General features: G+C 45.3%; 1 protein-coding gene across 1 annotated transcript in view; it reads right to left on the bottom strand.

Moving 5' to 3' along the window:
* Positions 1-3,565: 3,565 nt before the first annotated feature.
* LOC143998081 (meprin A subunit beta-like) overlaps positions 3,566-24,579 on the bottom strand; it is a 106,545-nt gene continuing 85,531 nt past the window's right edge. Inside the window, exons 8-11 of the mRNA XM_077493837.1 lie at positions 6,871-7,089; positions 4,890-5,036; positions 4,377-4,598; positions 3,566-4,020 (exon numbers count right to left, since the gene is read on the bottom strand). Of these exons, the coding sequence (XP_077349963.1) occupies positions 3,566-4,020; positions 4,377-4,598; positions 4,890-5,036; positions 6,871-7,089 (1,043 nt within the window). The remainder of the gene's footprint in view (positions 4,021-4,376; positions 4,599-4,889; positions 5,037-6,870; positions 7,090-24,579) is intronic.

Here is a 24,579-nt window from a genome sequence, read left to right as displayed (position 1 = left end):
CTTCCACATTCAGAAGAAAAAAAGCAGATCCCATTAGCCTACTTAAACTCTTTATTGGAGCAAAGTCCAGCTCTGTTACGGAAGGCGAGCAAGGCCAGGGCATGTTGCCAAGTACCTGGTCGGAGGCCTGAAGTGCCAAAAGGACTCCCCTTGTGGCTAAGTGCAGTACACCCCTGAACATGGTACAGAAGGTGTAGTGCCCAAAGAAGCACAGGTTGACATATGGCTACAGGAGAGTAGAGCCGGTGGTCACCTGAAGTATATTGGATAATGCAGGATATATAGCTGGGCCAAAGTCTCTAGGAATCCTCAGTAACACTTGGAAATGGTGTGTGCAGGAGACAGTAGTGGAAGCCAAGCCAGGGGTCAGACATTGTAGATCTGACAAGAGGAAGAGGCAGATAGCAGGAACAGGGTTGAGCCAAGGTCAAATACAGGAAGGCAGGCCAGGAACAGGTAGCAGTATCAAAGTCCATGATGTAAGCCAGGATCAGACACTGGAGAAAGCAGCAAAGTCGGGGGGGGTCAAACCAGAAAAGGGGAACAGACAGGGCAGGAGCAAGCTGGGTCACAACAGGAAATTCAAGTAGAATATGCACAGAGGCTCAGGAACACAGGAATTCTGAGAACAATCCAGCAATGTGATGGGCTCAGCAGCAGTCTTATATAGGCCAGTAAGTGGTTGCATCTGTCACATTGTGTCTGTGCACTGTTGCGTACCTGCATACGCCCCTTCACACTTCTTGCACTAGTGCGCATGGCAATGTGCCGGAAGCATCCATTACCAGTACTGTCACTATTGCCAGTTCCCCTATGGCCATTTCCCTGACACATGTATTCTCCTCTGTTCATGGTACAGAAAAAGAACAGTACGTGGAGACCGATCATAGATTTGATCGATCTCAACCACTTCATCAGAAAAGAAAAATTCAAAATGGAGATTTTATACACGAGCCAGTAATCGGTCCAAGCAGGAGACTGGTCAATGTCAATCAATCTAAAAGACGCCTACTTCCACGTTCCGGTGGCAGCGGATTTCCAACAATTCTTTCATCTTGCAGTAGGCCAGTGGCACTTACAACTCACATGACTCCCCTTCGGTCTAACATCACCTCGTATCTTCTCCAAAGTCTTGTTAGCTGTTGTGGTCCTGCTCTGAGTCATGAGGGTTCGTCTTCATCACTACCTAGTCGACCTCCTTCTCAAGACAAAGGCCAACTTCTAGAACACAGAAGCCTGGTCATCTCCGCCCTTTAAGAGTTCAGGTGGTTCCTGAATCTAGAGAAGATTTACCTGGAACCCTCACAGTCCCTTGTGTTTCTTAGGGTAAATTTCGACACAGTAAAGGGCACCATCTCGCTGCTCGAGGAGAAGATTTTAGCGGTCCAAGACAGAGTCCGCTCAGCCCTCCCCTCATCCCATCTCTCTGCCCTCCAGTGTCTGAAGGTGATTGGTACTATGGCGGCCACAATTCCCATGGTGAAGTGGGCCCAGTGGCGGACATGACCCTTCCAGAAAGGGTTCCTTCAACAGTTGAGGCCTGTGAGCTTCCCCCCAGCGCTATGAGGGCGTCCCTCTTCTGGTGGATCCAGCAAAAAAATCTTCGCTAATGTCACTTGATCTTCCCCATCACATGGGTCACGATAACATCAGATGTCAGCAACAAGGGCTGGGGTGCTCATTGCCTATCGGAAGTAGCACAAGGCAGATGGATCTCCCCTTCTCCCGGGGTTGTGTCCAACGTCCTAGAATTACGGGCTGCATTTCAGACACTTTTAGTGTTCCATCATCGTATAATGAAATCCTTGATGATGCTCAGGTTGGACAATACAAACCGCAGTGGTCTACATAAGGAGGCAGGGTGGAACCTACAGCTGGTTCCCGCTACTGGAAGTGGAGCCAATCATGAGCTGGGCTCAAAAGGAACTTCTTTCTCGTGTTCAGATGAACAACAACGAGTGGTCTCTCCACAAAGAAGTGTTCGAGTGGCTCTTGACCCTGGAAGTGTCACCAGAAATTGATCTCTTTGCATCCACGTGCAACAACAAGTTGGCTAAGTACTACTCAAGGTTTTGAGACCCTCAGGCCTATGGGATAGATGTCCTCACGGACCAGTGGAGGTTCAGAAAGGCTTATGTCTTTCCTCCGGTACTTGTAATACTCCAGCCTCTCTGGAGACTCAGAATAGAGAAAGTGGAAGTGATAGCGATAATTCCTTTTTGGCCCAACAAGCCATTGTTTGCACTCTTGACACTCCGCAGTTATCGGGACTCAGTTCACCTGCCACTCAGGCTGGACCTATTGTCTCAGGAAACAACCCTGCACCCCTGTTCTTCCCACCTGCACTTCGGGCCTGGTTCTTGAGAGGGGAAGGCTCGAAGCTCTAGGCTGCCACGAGGAGGTCATCCCTACTCTCCTGAATGCTAGAAGAAAGAGCACCAACAGGGTCTATAAACGAATATGGGCAAGGTTCACAGATCACATGTCCTCCAGGTCCAACCCTTGTAGCGCCCCAGCAGTCCAGGACATTCTTAGCTTCTTGCAATCAGGTCTAGACCTATCCCTATATATTAGCTCTCTTCTGGTACAGGTATCGGCAATATCGGCATTCACAGGAGTTTCATTGGCCAATTACTCCTTTGTTCGCCAGTTCTTCAAAGGAGCTATCAGGCTTAGGCCCCAGAGAAAACCATGGTTCCCCAAGTGGGACCTCCCTCTTGTTCTGGGTTTTCTTTCCCAGCTCAGATCAGATCCCGGCAAGCCACTCTCAATGAAGGAACTTACTGTCAAGACCACCTTCTTGGTGATTGTTACTTCTGAAATCAGAAACCTGTGTTTGAGGGAGCCTTTTCTAACTTACTTTCCAGACAGAGCAGTGATAATCCACATGCTGGGGTCAAATCCTAAAGTGACCACAATTTTCTACGAAAAATCAAGAAATTGTGCTCCCCACATTTAGATCATCAGAAAATCAAGACGTTCCTCCAGTTGATGTGGGACACAAACTGAAACAATATCTGGAAGCCACGGCTCCCTTCTGTCAGTTGGACTTACTTTTCATCCTTCACCATGGCAAAAACAGAGGAATGCGGGCCTCAGTTAGATCCATTGCTTCATGGATCATTCAGACCATTCAATGGGCTTATAAAGCAAATGGCTTGGTTCCTCCAGAGGCAGTGATGGCGCATTCAACGAGTATTTTGACATCTTGGGCAGGTTTGCATCCCCACCCAATGCCTGGCGCAGCCTAGTTATAGAACACGGCTGCTGACTTAGAGCAAATATTTCTGGGAGAGGTGTCCCAAAGGGTAGTTATGAGGTGGGGCTAACCCACAGTTATGCTGTCATGGAGTCCATCAGGAAAGGAAAAATTATGTTAAGTATTTGATAGGAAATGTTCAGTTTTTTGGTCATACATAGAGTAGCAAAATGCAAAGAGAAAAGATGTTATTCAGTCAATTCATTGTGTAGCAGTGCGTTGTGTCTGGTGTTACAAAGACCAGGGTGTTATTACTGTACTTTGAGAGATCTTATTAGAAAGGGTATTTTATTAGTCTGTAGGATTCTAACCTGATAATAGAGTTGGGTCAGTTGTAACACTCTTCATGGCCGATGTTCTCTGCAGACCATTAGGATTTTGATCCATCAACTCTACTGTAGCTTGCCTCCAAGGACAGGGCCATTGAAGCATCCAATCATTCTCTCCAGTTATCAGAAAAAGATATGCTGCAAGGTTATATGGGGAATATGGTGTAGCATATGACCATAGCGCAATTTGGTAAGCATAACCATCATTAGAGTAGTATGGAGGACTATATACCACATCTTTTGTGAAATCAGAGCTGAATTTTCTAATGTGCCAAACATTCTGAGGACACTTAGTCTCAGACAAGTTGATATCATCAATGGAGATGCCACCAGCAGAATTTCCACTTCCTTTTATTCCTCTGAACATAAATCTGAATTTGTTTGTTGTATTTATTGAAGAAAAATGAAGCTGCCAATAATCAGCGGGCTTGCCTGCAAAATAGAGAACAAATTTCACTAAAATAGTGCATATTACTGGTCCATATAAAATATTATGTGAATTAGTATTTATTATTTTTTGGATATTACTGACTTGACTTGTCTACAAATCATCTGGAAGTTCAGTAAAAGTCATGCTTAATGTCTGTGACCACAAGGAAAAGGAAGACAAATTATTCCCAGGCCCTGGGGCTAGAATAATGATATAAATGTAGGAAGATTCTGTCTGTACAATGCACGAGGAAAGATTTTCATTGGAAGTGATGAGCAAAGATAAGAGCCTATGAGGGCTGATAAATACTGTAACACAGTATGTGGACAATACAAAAAACATCTGTTCTCCTTCTTACCAGATACAGAGTCCACTAGTTTCAGAATTCCGTTAGGGTTGTCAGGTGTGTATTCATTAATCCAGATTTGGAGCTGGTCACTTTCACTGCCACTGTGATAGTAGAAGAATTCCAGACACTGAAATGCTCTCTTTGGGTAGAATAATCGGCTTTCAAGTATAGCAAAACTCCCAAAGCTGCCGATGCTGGTGTTAAAGTGCATGAAGTAGCCGGTGTCTAAAACTTTATATGAGAATCAACAAGATAAATATGAGCTTGTATTTAAATACTGTGACATAATCAGTAAAGAAAATTGTGGAAACCCATGACAACCAACCTACATTCACATTTATTCATCTAATTTCAGTAAACGGAAATGTAATCATTATATCTATATCTATCTATCTATATTATATATATATATATATATATATATATATATATATATATATACATATATAATTACCTAAAATATAGTATATTAACACTCTCGAGTATTTTTTTTCTTCCATTGTCTAGTCCACAAGATGTTACCTTTTCCCAGGAAAGTATGATCAGAACTTGGCCCAGTTGGAATTTTAGAAACACGCTGCCAATCAAAAGTATCACGGTTATCCTGCAACATGCCACAAATGTCATCACGTTCAAAGTTGCATGAATCCAGAAAGGTAAGGGAGGATGCTGTGAAATAGAGAACAATAATTATAAGTTAGCATGTTTAACCAAAATGGATAAGTAATTATTTAAAAAAGACAGAGGAAAAAACAGACATACAGTATGTGCTCGTATAGACAAGGATAGCGTTTATTTTTATTTTTTTAATAAAATGCTTAAAATGTAATTAAACAATGTAAACCTGAAAACAAATGCTAGAAGGTAGAGCAGAAGAGTTTGCATGCATCTTCTGTAAAAAAAAACTATATTTCCCCTTTCTCCTAGTATTTATTTTCTAGTGTACATTGCCTAATGCACATATATGCGCACTTCCAGCCCATTCCCAGAATTTGTAAAATACTGACAATAAATCAGGGTGCTGGGATGATGTAACTCCAAAATTCATCCACACAACATTGTTTTTAATAATGATGGCCATAATGGCCAGAATCAATCCATGTACTAGATACAGAACAGCCAACAAGAAGCTTGGTTGAAAATTCTACATTCTAATATAAAACATATCCAATAAAAAAAAATGTAATTTCTTCAGAAATTTAGGCCAAAATGTATTCTACTACATGTCTTTGGTAAAAAAAATCTCAATAACTGTATAATTGGTTTGTATGAAAGTTATACAAACTACAAACTGTGGTATACTGTATATATATATATATATATATATATATATATATATATATATTTATAGATATATATGAAAATTGATCAATCCTGATGTACTGATGGCCAAGCTAATTTCTTGAGGCCCTTAAAATGCCAGGACAGTACAGATACCCACGCAATTACCCCTTTTAGGAAAGTAGACAGTCTGAAGCATTTAGTAAGTGGCATGGTGAGTTTTTTGAAAATGTAATTTGTTGTCAATTTTTTTTGAAAATGAAAAAAATTAAGAAATTTTTTTTTTTCACAATTTTGTTTTACATACTGTCACCAGCACAGTAAAACATAATCATGTGACTAGTGTGGCAGTGATCAGAGACACTGATTGGTGACAGTATGTAAACAAAAAAACAAAAAAAATGTAAATACTTTTTTTCAGTGTTTTATATAATTTTATTTGTTTTATAATTCTTAATTTAAACAATTCTTGTACAGACAGGCATTGGAGAAACAAACAGATTAAGCTCAAACAGTGCATTGCTGCAGAAGAAAATTGCTGCATTGCATTGTTGCTCGGTACAGTATATTGATTACCACTAATGGATGGCAATAATGCTCTCACTATCCATACTAGTCCAAATTTATAACACTTATTGACAATACCCATATATACGTGAACTGTACACTGCAAAAATAATAAAAAAGTAAACAAAATGGAAAAAGGGGGGGGGGGGTGTCCCTCACCCATCCTCTGCTAGACCAGACCTGTAATCCCTGGAACAAGTACATTGGGTCCAATAGAACCAGTTTTTGTTAAATTTCTCTTCGTCATCACAAAAGGCAGCAGTGATTCTTCCCATGGCATGAATATCAGCAATCTTGGTAGGCTGTAACAAAAATCTAGGGGGGGGGGGGGGGCTGCTTCCAAACTGCTGGAATACAAGCCTTTGCCGCATTCAAGAGGTGAACTATATTTTATTTTAACTTTTTTTTTTTCTAAAGCACTATATAATATACATAGATAAAGTCCCAACTATAATGTTTGAATTGTAGATTTTGACAGCAATGTTTTCAACTGGGTTATATGTTCATGACAGCTTTGATTACTAGTAATCTGTGATTGACTACAGTTAATCACATGGTACAGGGTGCTGTAATTAGCCCAGGTACCATATTATAGCTGTTTGTCAATCACAGCTCACTATATATTCTGTTGACTATAATCTTTGCAAAAACTTACTGCAGTTGTACAGTCGGTTTAACTTCAAGACATCACTGTCTCCAAAATCCAATTGTTTTCCAATTATATTTGTATACTGAGGATTCTTAGGTATAATTGTTGGATTGTTGTTAATCTGAAAAGCAGTTTTGCTGTAATGCATTACAGAGGTGTAATCATAAGGAACATTTAGAAAGCTGGATGTTTTATCATCATAGGCTTGGAAATTATGCTCTTTACCTAAAATGTAAAGATACTGTTTAGTTAAAGTTGTACAAAAAATGCATTATGTTCGATAAGAGACAATCATATATAAATATTATACATATAAAATATGTGCATATTTGTCAAAATACATAATGTGGCTTTTCAGTTTAACCACCTCAATACAGGGCACTTACACCCCCTTCCTGCCCAGGTCCTTTTTCAGCTTTCAGCGCTGTTACTTTAAATGACAATTGCATGGTCATGCTACACTGTAACTATGTGTAATTGTTATCATTTTCTTCACACAAATAGAGCTTTCTTTTGGTGGTATTTAATCACTCCTGGGTCACTCCTGGATTTTTAATTTTGTAAATAAGTGACTTTTCTCCTTCACTGATGGGCGCTGATGAGGCAGCACTGATAGGCTGCACTGATGAGGTGGCACTTATGGGCACTGATAGGTGGCACTGATAGGCGGCACTGGGCACAGATGGGCAGCACTGGTGGGCACGGATAGGAGGCACGGATCGGCAGCACTGATGGGTGGCATTGATAGTGATGAGCATTGTTGGACATCGATGGGCAGCACTGATAGCCAGCACTGACTGGCATCACTAATGGCCACTGATTGCTGGCATTTTTGGGCACAGATTGGCACTGATTGCTGGCATTGGTGGGTACACAGTTCTGGCACTGGTGGGCACTTAATTGTAATCACATTACATCCCTAGCTGTCTCCTGTGAGGAGATTCCACTGAGCGTCTCTCCTTACACTCCGTCAGTGTGAGACAAGGAGTGCCAATTAACAGCACCTCCGTGTTTACATGTGACTGGCTGTGATTGGACACATCCAATTACATGGTTAAAGAGCCGTGGCTCTTTACATAGATTGGGTCAGGGCGTGTCCTAGCAATACGGAGTCCGCGGGTCAATTGATGGCTGGCGGATGGGAACTGGTTAAACATTCTTATCTACTTGATACCTCCAAGGCTGCATTCACACGTCAGCGTTTTGAATCATGGGCAGATTTGTAGCGAATCTGCCCATGATTTAAATGCGCTGATGTATGAATAAAAAAATCGCGGCCCCACCCCAATCTCTCCTGATTGGCTAACTGGCTTTGATTGACAGCAGTGGGAGTCCCGGACGGCTGAGACACTCGTGGACAGGAGAAGGGGCTTCAGGTAAGTATTGGGGGGCTGCTGCACACAGAAGGCTTTTTATCTTAATTCAAAGAATGCATTAAGATAAAAAACCTTCCGACTTTACAACTACCCTGCGCGGGTCGTGGTGTTCAGCCTGAGTGCCATTTTTCCACCCCGATTCCCGGAACGGTGGGGAGGGGCATGACACCTGCAGGCAATGGACAATTCCTGCAGACACTTTAACCTCCTCCCGCCTGCTCTATAGCCAAATGACGGCCTTAGAGCAGGCGGGTTCCTTCGCCTGGCCGTCCCTGGACGGCCTGGTGTTTACTTCCGCAATGCGCGCCGCCGGGGGCGCGCATCTCGGAAGTATTGTATTCGCCGTGTCTCCCGGAGACAGGCAAATACAGATCGCCGTGAACGGCCAAGCAAAGCGGCCGTTCACAGCGCGATCGCAGCTGCCAATGGGAGATGATCTCATATGTAAACATATGAGATCATCTCCCATTGCCGTGTCTCTCCCTCCTCACACAGAGACAGCGTGTGAGGAGGGAGAGCGATCTGTGTCAGCCCCAGTGCCTTGTGTCAGCCCCAGTGCCATCTGTCAGCCCCAGTGCCATCTGTCAGCCCAGTGCCATCTGTCAGCCCCAGTGCCATCTGTCAGCCCAGTGCCATCTGTCAGCCCTGTGCCATCTGTCAGCCCAGTGCCATCTGCCAGTAGTGCCAGTGCCGCCAGTGCCACCTGCCAGCGCTAGTGCCTGCCGTCAGCCCCAGTGCCGTCAGCCCCAGTGCCGCCAGCGCCAGTGCCGCCAGTGCCAGTGCCACCTGCCAGTGCCAGTGCCACCTGCCAGTGCCACCTGCCAGCACCAGTGCCACCTGCCAGCGCCAGTGCCAGCGCCAGTGCCATCCGTCAGCCCCAGTGCCGTCAGCCCCAGTACCGTCAGTGCCGCCAGTGCCAGTGCCACCTGCCAGCGCCAGTGCCATCCGTCAGCCCCAGTGCCACCTGCCAGTGCCACCTGCCACCACCAGTGCCGCCAGTGCCACCTGCCAGTGCCACCTGCCAGTGCCACCTGCCAGCGCCAGTGCCACCTGCCAGCGCCAGTGCCATCCGTCAGCCCCAGTGCCGCCAGTGCCAGTGCCATCTGCCAGTGCCAGTGCCACCTGCCAGTGCCAGTGCCACCTGCCAGCGCCATCCGTCAGCCCCAGTGCCGTCAGCCCCAGTGCCGTCAGCCCCAGTGCCGCCAGTGCCAGTGCCACCTGCCAGTGCCACCTGCCAGCGCCACCTGCCAGTGCCAGTGCCATCTGCCAGCCGCAGTGCCATCTGCCAGCCCCATTTGCCAGAGCAATTAGCCAGAGCAAATAGCCAGCACCATCTGCCAGTGCCAGCCCCAGTGCCATCTGTCAGCGACATCTGTCAGCCCCATCTGCCAGCCCCATCTGCCAGCCCCATCTGTCAGCCCCATCTGTCAGCCCCATCTGCCTCCAGTGCCATCTGCCTCCAGTGCCATCTGCCTCCAGTGCCATCTGCCTCCAGTGCCATCTGTCAGTGCCACGTTTCGTCAGTGCCACGTGTTGTCAGTGCCACGTGGGGTCACTTTGTGGGCATTTCCATTGTCCTGGTGCTCCAGGGCCTTCAAAACTGTAATAGGTGGTTGAGAAATAAGATGTGTAATTTATGCTCCTAGAACGACTGATGGTGCTATTTCAATATTGGGCCTCTGTATGTGGCCAGGCTGTGTAAAAGTCTCACACATTTGGTATCGTTATACTCAGGAGTAGTAGAACGTATTTTGGGGTGTCATTTTTGCTATGTACATGCTATGTGTTGGAAATATCTTATAAATGGACAACTTTGCGTAAAAAAAAATGCGTTTTCATTTTTTTTCCACATTTTCCCAAAACTTCTGGAAAAAAAATGAACCATTCAAACGACTCATTATGCCTCATAGATTATACGTTGGGGAGTTAGCTTTCCAAAATGGGGTCACTTTGTGGGCATTTCCATTGTTCTGGTGTTCCAGGGCCTTCAAAAATGTAATAGGTGGTTGAGAAATGAAATGTGTAATTTATGCTCCTAGAACGCCTGATGGTGCTATTTCAATATTGGGCCTCTGTATGTGGCCAGGCTGTGTAAAAGTCTCACACATTTGGTATCGTAATACTCAGAAGGAGTAGCAGAACGTATTTTGGGGTGTCATTTGTGGTATACACATGCCATGTGAGAGAAATAACCTATTACATTGAAAATTTTGTGAGAAAAAAAAAAAAAAGAAAAATCTTCATTTTGCAAAGAATTGTGGGAAAAAGTTGACAACATCAAAAACCTCACCATGCATCTTAGTAAATACCTTGGAATGTCTACTTTCAAAAAAGGGGTCATTTGGGGGGTATTTGTACTTTCCTAACTTGTTCGGGTCGCAAGAAATGAGATAGGCCACCAGTACATCAGGTGTGATCAATTTTGTGCGATTCGCACCACAGCTTGTAGACTCTCTAACTTTCACAAAGACCAAATAATATCCACTAATTTGGGTTATTTTTACCAAAGATATCTAACAGTATAAATTGTGGCCAAAATTTATGAAAAAAAAATTATAATTTGCAAAATTTTATCACAGAAACAAAGAAATATGCATTTTTTTTCAAAATTTTCTGTCTTTTTTCATTTATAGCGCAAAAAATAAAAACCCCAGAGGTGATCAAATACCACCAAAAGAAAGCTCTATTTGTGGGAAAAAAAGGACACAAAATTCCTTTGGGTACAGTGTTGCATGACTGAGTAATTGTCATTCAAAGTGTGAGAGCACCAAAAGCTGAAAATTGGTCTGGTCAGGAAGGGTGTTTAAGTGCCCAGTAAGCAAGTGGTTAAAACCCCACAGCTCCCAGGAGATCCTGAGGTGTTCCCTGGTAATGCTGTCATATACTAATACGAGACTGATAGAGTGTTTGGTAAGTGCAGCATTTGAAATGCTTTTGACTGGCTAATCCTTGTACTTGTGTTACACCCCTTCATCTTCCAGCACTGCGATTTATTTACCCTATACACTATTATTCCTATGTAGTATAACTCAGCCTCCTTCTTTTCACTTGTACACCTTTACTGCCCCAACATCAGTCACTCCGCACTTTCACTTCACTAATCACATCACTACACCCCATCCCCCACCCCACCTCTTTTCACTGCTGGCTAACCCCTCTTATAACCAATCCAACTAACGAATAAACTACTCTATGTCATGTACAACTCAATTTTCTTATAATATGAATCCACCATTGACCAAGTAACAACTAGCCTACAGCTGCCTAGCACTTCTAGATACTCCCCTAACATTAACTAAGGACAACTCATAAAAAGTCTTTGCATGTCCATCTGCATGTGCTTCACCCCCCCATCCTCCTCTCCGGGTCCTAGAACGTGGCGCCCTGCAAGCTCGGTGGACTATGCGCCCACCCAAAGGATGCGGGGGGGGGGGGGCGTGCAGCGGCGATGGGATTATTGGACAACTACAATCCTGCAATGCTGGTAATTATACCTCTATGTGTATGGAGATATAATTTTGCTCAATTTAAAATACTATACCTACATTTTTTATATTGTCCAATGTCTTTAATTAGATATTTTGATATTTTTCCAGAATTTCAATCCCCCTGAAGAGACCGGAAATTGCAAGGGTCGAAATGCATCAGGTTTTGTTCATGTGGATACATATGTTATAATTACAATTGGCAAACCATGCTTGTACATAGGGTGTTCTTTGCTATGAGTGATGTTCCAGGTTTGTTTTTGTGTCACATCACCTATATGGATGATTCATTACTTTTCATATGAAATTATTATTGTGTGTAAAATAAATGATTCTTTACATCAACCATTTCTATACAAATTCACGGAAAGTGTAATAGGAGTGGTTTCAAGATTATCAGTCAGCTGTGTCAGCTGCAGGGCACCAATAAGGAAAGCTGTTGGGCCTGCATCCCTTTAGACCGGCTCCTATTGGAAATGTCTCACCAAAAATGAAATTTTTGTTGCAACAGATGCCTGAAATCAGACTTGTATCTTAGGCAGACTTCTGGAAAAATTGGTGAGCCAATCACACAAGCAGGAAATTATGTTTCTGGTGAGAGGTCAGTACACATTCTGTGTACAGAACAACTCCATGTAGCCATATTGCTTTGCATTTATAGAAAATTATAGCGGCTGCAGTTTGAAAAGGAAATTTAATTTTTTAATAACATTCAATTACAATATGACTTGTATCGCAAGTGTACATGCTATATCATTTTTTCTTTATTTGCTATATTTTTTCCCCACGAAAGTGAAGTTAACCTATTACTTGCCGACCAGCGCATGCCAATATATGTCCTAACTTTGAGCTAACTGCCATAACCCAAGTATCCTCGTATTCAGCGGGCGGTCAGCTACAAGATAAAAGTGGTCTCCGTGGCGGGAGAGGGTACCTCCCTCCTGCCACGCTCCGGTGCCCTCCACTGCATACCGGAGCCATCGGTAGCGGCGTAGGCGATACGGTCCTTTCACGTCAGTGGCATGGAGACAAGTGAGGGGAAGATGGCCCCCACCCGTTTTCCATGACTTTGCAGGGCGGAAGCAATGCCAAAACGTCACTTCCGCCCATAGTTCTTAAAGGGACATGTTTTTAAATCATTTTTTTTATGACAATTTATTTTTATTTTTTTGTAAATATAGTGTAAATATGAGATCTGAGGTCTTTTTGACGCCAGATCTCATATTTAAGAGGTCCTGTCATGCTCTTTTTCTATTACAAGGGATGTTTACATTCCTTGTAATAGGAATAAAAGTGACTTTAAAAAAAAAAAAAAAATAGTGTAAAAATAAAAAATAAAAGGTAAAATAAATAAGAAAGAAACTAAAAAATGATTTAAATGCGCCCCGTCCCGACGAGCTCGCATGCAGAAGTGACTGCATACGTGAGTAGCGCCCGCAAATGAAAACGGTGTTCAAACCACACGAGAGAGGTATCACCACGATCGGTATTCTAGCCCTAGACCTCCTCTAACTCAAAACATGGCACTTGTAGAATTTTTTTAAACATCGCCTATGAATATTTTTAAGGCTAAAAGTTTGTCCCTATTCCCTGAGCGAGCGCAATTTTAAAGCATGACATCAATATACATTTACTCAGGATTACATTATCATATAAATTGGGCTAACTTTCCTGCTGTCTTATTTTTTTATTTTATCCAAACAAAGTGCACTTGCGTAAATATAGTGTGACAGAAAGTATTGTAATGACCACCATTTTATTCTCTAGGGTATTAGAAAGGCGACAGAAGACTGGGCCACTGCCTGGGCCACTGCCTGTAAAAGAGCTATAAGAAGGCACGGTGGCCCGGCAGAAGAACCGAAGAGGGGGACAAGACCCCCAAAGTCGGAAGAAGAGGGCGGCGAGGAAGAAAGCCGGACTCCTCCGCTAGCAAAAGAGCTACAAGAAGATAGCGGAGGAGTCCGGCGAGAAGACCCCCGAAGACGGAAGACCCCCGGATCTGTGCAATAAACTATTTTATCTTGTGTGTTGTGTTTTTTTGGTACTTTATTTTACAGGTGAATGGGTAGGGGTACATTGTACCCCATACTCATTCACATAGGGTGGGGGGCCGGTATCCGGGGGCCCCCTTATTAAAGGGGGCTCCCGGATTCCGATAAGCCCCTCGCCCACAGACCCCGACAACCAACGGCCAGGTTTGTCGGGAAGAGGCCCTTGTCCTCATCAACATGGGGACAAGGTGCTTTGGGGTGGGGGGGCGCGCGGCCCCCCCTTCCCCAAGGCACCCCCTATGTTGAGGGCACGCAGCCTGGTATGGCTCAGGAGGGGGCGCTCGCTCGCCCCCCCTTTCCTGGCCGGCCGGGTAGCGTGCTCGGACAAGGGTCTGATGTGGACTTGGGGGGACCCCACGCCGATTTTTTTTCGGCGTTGGAGTTCCCCTTTAAGTCCATACCAGGTGGCGGGGCCAGCGACGTCTCCTTCACGGGCCCCACCTACCTGGAGACCCGCTCGAAATGAGCGGACTTTTCTACGGGCGGGAAAAGTCCGCTCATTTCAAAAGTACGGTGGACTGGCACACACACTGCCGGATTGTCCGTCGAAATGCGAGTCCAGCGGGAAGATTGGAGTGCAAAACTACTTTCTAAGTCCGCCGTACTTTCGGGTCAAAAAAGTATGCTGAAGGCTACACACGGGGGGATTGTCCGGCGGACTTGAGTTTGCCGGACTTTTCCACCCGCTTGTTTGATTGTGTGTATGCGGCATAAGGACCAGAGGTCTTTTTACAATTTCGCACTGCACTGCTTTAACTGGTAATTGCGTGGTCATGCAATGTTGTACCCAAACTAAATTTGTGTCCTTTTCTTCCCACAAATAGAGCTTTCTTTTGATGGTATTTGATTGCCTCTGCGATTTTTATTTTTTACGATATAAAAGGAAAAAGACTGGAAATGAAAAAAAAAAAGCTATTTTCTACTTTTTGTTATAAGAAAAATCGAATAAACTAAATTTTAGTTTAAACATTTAGGCCAAAATGTATTCAGCCACATGTCTTTAGTGAAAAAAAATGCATATATTTATTGGTTTGCGCAAAAGTTATAGCGTCTAGAAACTAGAGTACATTTTCTGGAATTTACACAGCTTTTAATTTATGACTGCCTATCTCAATTCTGCTAAAATGGCAGGGCAGTACAAAACCCCCCCAAATGACCCCGTACGGTACCCCGAAAACCATTCACTGCCTTCAGGATTTCTAAGGGTGCAAATTTTTGATTTCACTCCTCACTACCTATCACAGTTTCGAAGGCCATAAAATGCCAAAATAGCACAAACCCCCCCAAATTACCCCATTTTGGAAAGTAGACACCCCAAGAAAATTGCTGAGGGGCATGTTGAGCCCATTGAATATTTTTTTTTGTCCCAAGTGATTGAATAATGACACAAAAAAAAAAGTTTACAAAAAGTTGTCACTAAATGATATATTGCTCACACATGCCATAGCTATATGTGGAATTGCACCCCAAAATATATTCTGCTGCTTCTTCTGAGTATGGGGATACCACATATGTGGGACTTTTTGGGAGCCTAGCCGCATATGGGGCCCCGAAAACCAATCACTGCCTTCAGGATTTCTAAGGGTGCAAATTTTTAATTTCACTCCTCACTACCTATCACAGTTTCGAAGGCCATAAAATGCCAAAATAGCACAACCCCCCCCCCCAAATGACCCCATTTTGGAAAGTAGACACCCCAAGCTATTTACTGAGAGGCATGTTGAGTCCATGAAATATTTTATATTTTGCCACAAGTTGCAGGAATATTACAAACTTTTTTTTTTTTTTGCACAAAGTTGTCACTAAATGATATATTGCTCACACATGCTATGGGCAAAAGTGAAATTACACCCCAAAATAAATTCTGCTGCTTCTCCCGAGTACGGGGATACCACATGTGGGGGACTTTTTGGGAGCCTAGCCGCGTACAGGACCCAGAAAACCAAGCACCGCCTTCAGGATTTAAATGTAAAACGCTACCAAAAAAAAATGTTAGCGATCGCAGGGATCAGGCCTGACTCTGCGAACGCTGCAGTTATGTGTTTAGTGTTTTGTAAGTGACAGTGATCGATCGATACTGCACTTGGGTGGGCTGGGTGGAGGGGCAAACGCAGGTGCTAGCAGGTATCTGGGCTGATCCCGCTAACAATGCGTTTTTTTGGAACCCTAAACTGCTGGGGATGCTAGTATAGATCTGATCAGATCAGATATTGATCTGTTCAGATTCTATACCACTACGGGAGGTGTATGCTTTGCGTGTGGGTGTTAGCGGTACTGGCACTAACCTAGCGCTGCCTGGGGCGACGCAGACCCTGACGCTAAAACCTAATTGATATCACCTGCCGGGTGATCAGGGGGTTAAACCTTTATTGGGTAATAAATGGTGGGTGCCCCGATGCTATAAAAAGCAAACTAACTAACCAGAGTCACCCGTAACACTTATACGGTGATCACTGGTGAAAGGGTTAACTAGGGGCAATCAGGGGGTTAAAATCTTTATTAGGTAGTATATGGGGGTCCCTGACGCTATATAAAAACCTGACGGGGAACCTAAATAATTAACTGGCTAACCAGCATCACCAGTGACACTTATACAGTGATCGCTGGTGAAAGGTTTAACTCTAGGGGCAATCAGGGGGTTAAAATCTTTATTAGGTAGTATATGGGGGTACCTAATGCTATAAAAACCTGGCGGTGAACCTAAAAAAATAACTAGCTACCTAGCGGCACCAGTGACACTAATGCAGCGATCAGAAAAATGATCGCTTAGTGACACTGGCAAAAGGGGGTGAAAGGGTTAACTAGGGGCAATCAGGGGGTTAAAACCTTTATTAAGTAGTATATGGGGGTCCCGGACGCTAAATAAAAACCTGACAGGAACCTAAATAACTAAATAACTAACTGGCTATCCAGCATCACCAGTGACACTTATACGGTGATCGCTGGTGAAAGGGTTAACTATAGGGGCAATCAGGGGGTTAAAACTTTTATTGGGTAGTATATGGGGGTACCTAATGCTATAAAAACCTGGCGATGAACCTAAAAAAACAACTATCTACCTAGCGGCACCAGTGACACTAATGCATCGATCAGAAAAACGATCGCTTAGTGACACTGGCAAAAGGGGGTGAAAGGGTTAACTCTAGGGGCAATCAGGGGGTTAAACCTTTATTGGGGGGGTAGGGGGCTACCCTGGACCTAACACTAACTGCCTTGACACTTTTTACTGTCACAACTGACACTAAATGCAGTGATCAGTAAATAAATGATCACTGCAAACAGTGATACTGTGACTGGGAGGGGGGGGGCTGGGGGGGATCGGGGGGCCATTGGGGGGGTGATCAGGGGGGTGATTTGTGTGCCTATGTGTACCTACGTGTCAGTGTAATGATTGGTGCACTTACTATGTGTTCTCCTCGCAGTCCGGTCAAAAAGACCAAACAAAATAATAGTGTAGCGCTAATTATATAGTGATATAAACACAAGAGCGAAAATTCGTGTGTAAGCAATCTTCAAATGCTAAGAAAACTAGAAATGTAGCCTTCTATCATGTGATTAAACCGTATATAAAAGGATAATATACTTGAAAGGGGATATCTGAGTGAAAACAATCATATATAAACAACAAAGAATAAAGTCCTCTATCATATGACTGATACACGTGAAGTGAGATGAGAGGTCTTCTTCAGGTGTAATAGACGTTTCACTAATCAGGTGTGGCAAGATGTGTCAACTTGTCTGGAGTAATCAAGAAAGTAGATGGAATACTCTTACCAGATGCGGTGGACTCCCCAGTCTTATGACAGTAGAGTCAGGAACGCTTAGGGTCTGCACATGCGACCAGATGGTAGATTGGAAGCAGTCCAACGGGATTCCCAGAAGGCTCCGAGTGATGAAACAACCGTGGCAAGCGTCTCTTCAGGACGCGTTTCGACAAAGAGTGTCTTCAACTGCCCCTGTTGAAGACACTCTTTGTCGAAACGCGTCGGGCTTGCATCTAGCACCCCACATTGCTCTTATTGACGCTTCCGTTTTGTGATCACTTGTCATAATTTATGTCCTTTTTTATGACTTTTTAATAAATACCTCATGGTTAACTTTTTTTGACCTGCACCATTTGGAGCTTTCTTTTTTCTTTTGTTCCTACCATCCTTGTCAACCCCCTTTACATTTGGGGTCTGGAAGGTAAATGGGCCACACTTGATCCGGACAACTTGAGGGATTCCCCTGAAGAGACGCTTGCCACGGTTGTTTCATCACTCTGAGCCTTCTGGGAATCCCGTTGGACTGCTTCCAATCTACCATCTGGTCGCATGTGCAGACCCTAAGCGTTCCTGACTCTACTGTCGTAAGACTGGGGAGTCCACCGCATCTGGTAAGAGTATTCCATCTACTTTCTTGATTACTCCAGACAAGTTGACACATCTTGCCACACCTGATTAGTGAAACGTCTATTTCACCTGAAGAAGACCTCTCATCTCACTTCACGTGTATCAGTCATATGATAGAGGACTTTATTCTTTGTTGTTTATATATGATTGTTTTCACTCAGATATCCCATTTCAAGTATATTATCCTCTTATATACGGTTTAATCACATGATAGAAGGCTACATTTCTAGTTTTCTTAGCATTTGAAGATTGCTTACACACGAATTTTCGCTCTTGTGTTTATATCACTATATAATTAGCGCTACACTATTATTTTGTTTGTAATTTTGGACTTTGTTTGTTTGAAGTGTCAGCAGCTGTTTTTTTCACCTGTATTTCAATTTAGCGCGGTGTTTTCCCCCCTACCTACGGTCAAAAAGACCGCCCTGAGGAGAGTGACATCACTTCCTCCCTGACTGTGTTTACACTACACAGGCAGGGGAAGCTTCTCATTTGCCAGGAGTGATCGAGAGGGGATGGCCAGAAACCAACGACCATCCCCTCATCCCGGATCGCTCCTGAAGCGAAGCGGACCACAGCAGCCAGTGGGAGGGGGTCGGATCGGACCCCCCACCCACTGGAAGGCAAGCACGTACCGGTACGTGCTTGTGCCTGTCGGTGCCATTGTGCCAGTGTAGATTTACATGTGGCAGTCCTTAAGTGGTTAAACAACAAATCTCAGAAAAAGGCTCGATCTTTAAATGGTTAAGCAATGGCCTAGCTCTGCATGGAGATTGGTTTGTCAGAAGAGCATTAAGAACAGGGATAATGGAATAGGTAAAAGGGGTGGGGGGTGGATAATGTGTTATTTGTAACACTGCTTAAGTGTTCGTAGCCCATAGAATATACCCTGATATGGTTAATATATACTGCACATGAGGAATTTATTGATTTATGATTATTTAATTGTATGCATAAAATTAATTTATTTTGGAAAATTGGAAAAAGATGATGTAATCAGATAATAAAATCCTAATAATAGTTTTACTATGGTTACATCAATGTCATCTGATAGCTTTCATACTAGATTAACTTTAGGGAAATTATTTTAGTTAAGATCTTTTTTTATTATGTTTGTTATAAGCTATATCTGCATCCCGAGTAGGGATGAGCCGAACACCCCCCGGTTCGGTTCGCACCAGAACTTTCGAACGGACCCCAAATTCGAACGAACGTTAGAACCCCATTGAAGTCTATGGGACTCGAACGTTCGAAATGAAAAGTGCTAATTTTAATGGCTAATATGCAAGATACTGTCCTAAAAAGGGTTTGGGGACCTGGCTCCTGCCCCAGGGGACATGGGTCAATGCCTAAAATGTTTTTAAAAATGGCCGTTTTGGCGGGAGCACTGATTTTAATGACGATTAAAGTGAAAAAAAAAGTGAAATATTCCTTTAAATATGGTGCCTGGGGGGTGTCTGTAGTATGCTTGGGAAGTGCCACGTGTTTCCCGTGTTTAGAACAGTCCCTGCACAAAATGACATTAAACGGAAATAACACCATTTAAAACTGCTTGCGGTTTTAATGTTATATCTGGTTCCTGCAATATGGTTGAAAATCATTGAGAAAAATGGCATGGGTAGCCCTCCCTGCCCATTACCAGCCTATTTGGGTCTTGTACGCATATTAAGGGGAACCCTGTACCCATATTAAAAAAAGGAAATGCGTGTGGCCCCCAGGCCCTATATACTCAGAACAGCAGTATACAGGCGGTGCAAACAAGACAGGGACTGTGTAGGTTTGTTGTGTTAAGTTAAATCTGTTTGTAATTTTCAACTGGTACATTTTTAAAGTGTAGCTCCAGTCAAAAAAACGATTTTTAAGCTTTTTGGAAAACATAGGGAAGGGTTATCACCCCTGTATAATTTGTTTTGTCGTCCATCTTTTTTCATCTCACTTGCTGTTGTCTCCTTCCGTTTGCAAGTAGGAGATGTTTGTAAGTTGGATGTTTGAAAGTAGGGGCCTGCCCTATATGCTCTGCAGAAATGGCGGAACAAGGTGTTGGTTTTGCCACAACATTGTAAGCCCTCAAAGTGACTCTTGGTGGGCGCTGGAGCGCCCTGCTGTGAACGATTATATCAAGAATTGTAATTACATGCCATTGTTGAACAGTGGTAGAAAAATTGACCTTTGGTGGTTGTGGTGCTGGTGCCACAACACTATAAGTCCTCACCGTTACTCTGGGTGGGCACAGGAAGGGGCCCTCCTGTGAAATATTATATCAAGAATTGTAATTACATGTCCCTGTTAAACAGGGGCAGAAAAATTTGGCCTTAGGCACTGCTGCTGGTGCCACCACACTGCAACCTCTTCCATATACTCTAGTTTTATTGCAGGAATTAGCCCTGCTGCAAAGCATTGTATCAAAAATTGTAATTAAACGCCCCTGTTAAACAGGGGCAGAAAAATTGGGCCTTAGGCACTGGTGCTGGTGCCACCACACTGCAACCTCTCCCATATACTCTTGTTTGATTGCAGGAATTAGCCCTGCTGCAAAGCATTGCATCAAAAATTGTACTTAAACGCCCCTGTTAAACAGGGGCAGAAAAATTGGGCTGATGGCATCAACCAGAACCAGAAATGTTCTTCCAACATATCTGCGGAGGAGGAAGAGGATAGACAATCAACATAACAGGACAGTCACTCAGCATCAGCATAGGCAGTCTTGAAGGGATGTGGTATTTCAAAAAAAATTATTCGGTTACATCAGCTTCAGGTGCTTGGTAGCTGTGGGTGATCCAAGACTGATTCATCTTGATGAAGGTCAGTCGATCAACTGATTCGGTGGACAGGCGCACCCTGTGATCGGTAACAAAGCCACCAGCAGCACTGAAGGTGCGTTCCGAAAGAACGCTGGATGCAGGACAGGCCAGTAGCTCAATTGCATACTGTGCAAGCTCTGGCCAGTGATCCATCCTCAAGACCCAGTAAGCCAGAGGATTTTCGGTGGGAAAGGTGTCCAAGTCTGACCTTGCCCCTAGGTATTCCTGCACCATGTAAATCAGACGCTGGCGATGGGTGCTGGAACCGATCATACCTTGGGGCTGCGGACTAAAAAATTGTCTGAAAGCATCAGTCAGACGGCCACCTTCTCCACCGCTCCTTCTGACCGATGCCTCAGCAACACGTTGTCCAGGACCAGGAGTTTGTAACCTCCCAGTCTCTGGGAACGCGTTGCACAGACCTTTCTGCAAGGCCTCCCGGAGATGTCTCATCCTCTGCTCCCTCTGCGATGGCAAGATAAGGTCGGCAACCTTACCCTTGTACCGTGGATCAAGGAGAGTGGCCAGCCAGTAATGGTCCCTCTCCTTGATCCGAAGAATACGAGGATCCTTCCGCAGGCTTTGCAGCATCAGGGAGGCCATGCAGCGTAGGTTAGCTGAGGCATTCGGTCCGGAGTCCTCTGGGTCACTAAGGACAACATGATCCGCAGCTACCTCCTCCCAGCCACGTACAAGTCCACGTGTTTGTTGGGACTGTAAATCATCCCTACAAGACTGCTGCTGCTGCTGATGCTGAGTGCCAGCCTCCACCTCCATGCTGACACAATCATCCTCCTCCTCCTCTTCCTCCTCATCCTCTTCCTGTGTGATGGGTGGCACAGCAGGAACACTGTCTGGATAAAGGGGGCCTTGAGAGGCAAGGAAGTCCTCCTCTTCCTGCCTCTGTTCTGCCTCAAGTGCCCTGTCCATTATTCCACGCAGTGTATGCTCCAAGAGGTGGACAAGAGGTACAGTGTCACTGATGCATGCACTGTCACTGCTCACCAACCTTGTGGCCTCCTCAAACGGTGACAGGACAGTGCATGCATCCCTGATCATGCCCCACTGGCGTGGTGAGAAAAAACCGAGCTCCCCTGACCCTGTCCTGGTGCCGTAGTCGCACAGGTACTCATTGATGGCCCTCTGCTACGTGTGCAGCCGCTGCAGCATGGCCAATGTTGAGTTCCATCTGGTGGGCATGTCACATATAAGGCGGTTCTTGGGCAGGTTCAACACCTTTTGGAGCTCAGCCAGCCGAGCACAGGCATTAAATGATCGGCGGAAATGCACACAGACTTTCCTGGCCTGCTTCAGGACATCCTGTAAGCCGGGGTACCTGCCCAAGAACCGCTGCACCACCAGGTTAAGGACGTGAGCTACACAGGGCACATGGGTCAGTTGTCCCTGTCGGAGGGCGGAGAGGAGGTTGGTGCCATTGTCGCAAACCACCATTCCTGGCTTAAGCTGGCGTGGCGTCAACCACCTCTCGGCCTGCCCCTGCAGAGCTGACAAAACATCCGCCCCAGTGTGGCTCCTGTCCCCCAAACAAACCAGCGCAAGCACGGCATGGCATCGTTTTGCCTGCGTACTTGCGTAGCCCCTGGAACGCCTACGGAGCACCGCTCCGTTCTGAGGACAGAGCACTGGAAGAGGCCATGGAGGAAGAAGAAGAGGAGGGGGTGGAGGAGAGAGGTGTGTCACAACCAATAGTAGCATTTTGGAGGCGTGGTGGCGGAACAACCTCCAACACTACTGCACCTTGTCCTGCATCCTTCCCAGCTGCCAGAAGAGTGACCCAATGGGCCGTGAAAGACAGGTAACGTCCCTGTCCATGCCTGCTGGACCATGAGTCAGCGGTAATATGCACCTTACCGCTGACCGCCCTGTCCAGCGAGGCAAGGACATTGCCTTCCACATGCCGGTAGAGAGCCGGAATCGCCTTCCGTGAGAAAAAGTGGCGTTTGGGGACCTGCCACTGAGGAACCGCACATTGTACAAACTCACGGAAGGGGGCCGAGTCTACCAACTGAAAAGGCAGCAGTTGAAGTGCTAGCAATTTAGCCAAGCTAGCATTCAACCGCTGGGCATGTGGATGGCTGGGAGTGAACTTCTTCCGCCGGTCCAGCAGCTGGGGCAGGGACATTCCCGGAAGCACTTGGCTGTGACACACCTAATTCTACACCTTCATTCCTCTCAGAGCAGGTTTCAGAGAGGACTGAAGGTCTAGTGGGGTTGGAGATGCCAGCTGATGAGGAGCAAGGAGAGGTCCGCTTTGTTCTTTGGTGTGGGTCTTTGAGGTACGCTTGCCAACGAACTGCATGGCAGGTCAACATATGTCTGGTCAAGCATGTGGTGCCCAAGCGGCTGATGTTTTGGCCACGTGAGATACGCTTGAGACATATGTTGCAAATAGCAGCGGTGCGATCTGATGCACTCGTCTCAAAAAAGGCCCACACCAAAGAACTTTTAGAATAACGCGCAGAGGCAGCGCTCTGCACAGGCGGAGCTCTGCGGTGTGATTCAGTCGGTGTGCTGCCCCTAAGATGGCCCCCGGAGGGCATCCTGTCTCGTTGGACATGTGCCTCCTCCTCCTCCCTCCTTCCAGGCACCCACGTGGAGTCAGTGCCCTCATCATCCCCTCCCTCTTCATCGCTGTAGCAAACCTGGCAGTATGCTGCAGCTTGTGGAACATGACTGCCAGATTGCTGTCCTTCTTGAGCATCCCCTCTCTCTGCGCTCACGCTACTGCCATCCTCTAGCTTCCACAAAACACTGGGCATCCTCCTGGAGCATGTACCCAACACTGTGCTCAAAGAGTTCAGGAGACTCCTCAGGAGGACGTGGTGGGTCTAGGGAGGGAGTCACTGATGATGACATTGAGAGGAGGGAAGACGATGCGTTGGCAGCTGCTTTGCTACTACCCTGAGACTGGGTGAGAGAGGATGAGGATGAAGATGAAGAGGGCTTGGTCATCCACTCTACCGAGTCGTTGGCATGTTGCGGTTCAACATGTCCAGCTGCCGAAAAGAAGGACAAGCATGTCCCATGGCCACGTGCTGATGACAATGCACCGCGTCCACGACCAGCACTGTTGTCTCTAGACACAGAGCCTGCTTGCCCTCTTTTATCGGCTCGCGCCTGTCTGCCTCTCCTTGCTGGCCTTCCAGACATGGTAATGGCCTGAAGGGAGTTGGGTAAAACAGCAGTTGGGTAGTGTATATTGTGCTTTAGGCACACAACACCCACTAACTCCTGCAGATGCCTTTATTATAGAACACCAGAGATAAAGGGGTATATACAGATGTATACTGTGCTGTGCTGGAGGCACACACAACTTCCAATAACTCCTGCAGATGGCAAGTGGGCTCAAATAGAGAACAGCTATGTAGGTGGATATAGCGGTATGTACTGGGTACAGAGCACGCAGACAGCACGCACTATCTCCTAACACTACTGACTGCAAGCTCTATTATAAAAGATAGATCACTACTACTAGCTATATAGGTGAGGTGAATATAGCGGTGTATACTGCGGTCAGGGCACGCAGACAATAACCAGAGAACACCAGAGATAAAGGGGTATATACAGATGTATACTGTGCTGTGCTGGAG

Source organism: Lithobates pipiens, unplaced genomic scaffold, assembly GCF_037356315.1.
Source record: "Lithobates pipiens isolate NorthernLeopardFrog02 unplaced genomic scaffold, aLitPip1_a1.2 Scaffold_19, whole genome shotgun sequence".
NCBI classification, from domain to species: domain Eukaryota; kingdom Metazoa; phylum Chordata; class Amphibia; order Anura; family Ranidae; genus Lithobates; species Lithobates pipiens.
The sequence above is the reverse complement of the archived record's forward strand: the minus strand, read 5'-3'. Positions and strand labels throughout refer to the sequence as shown.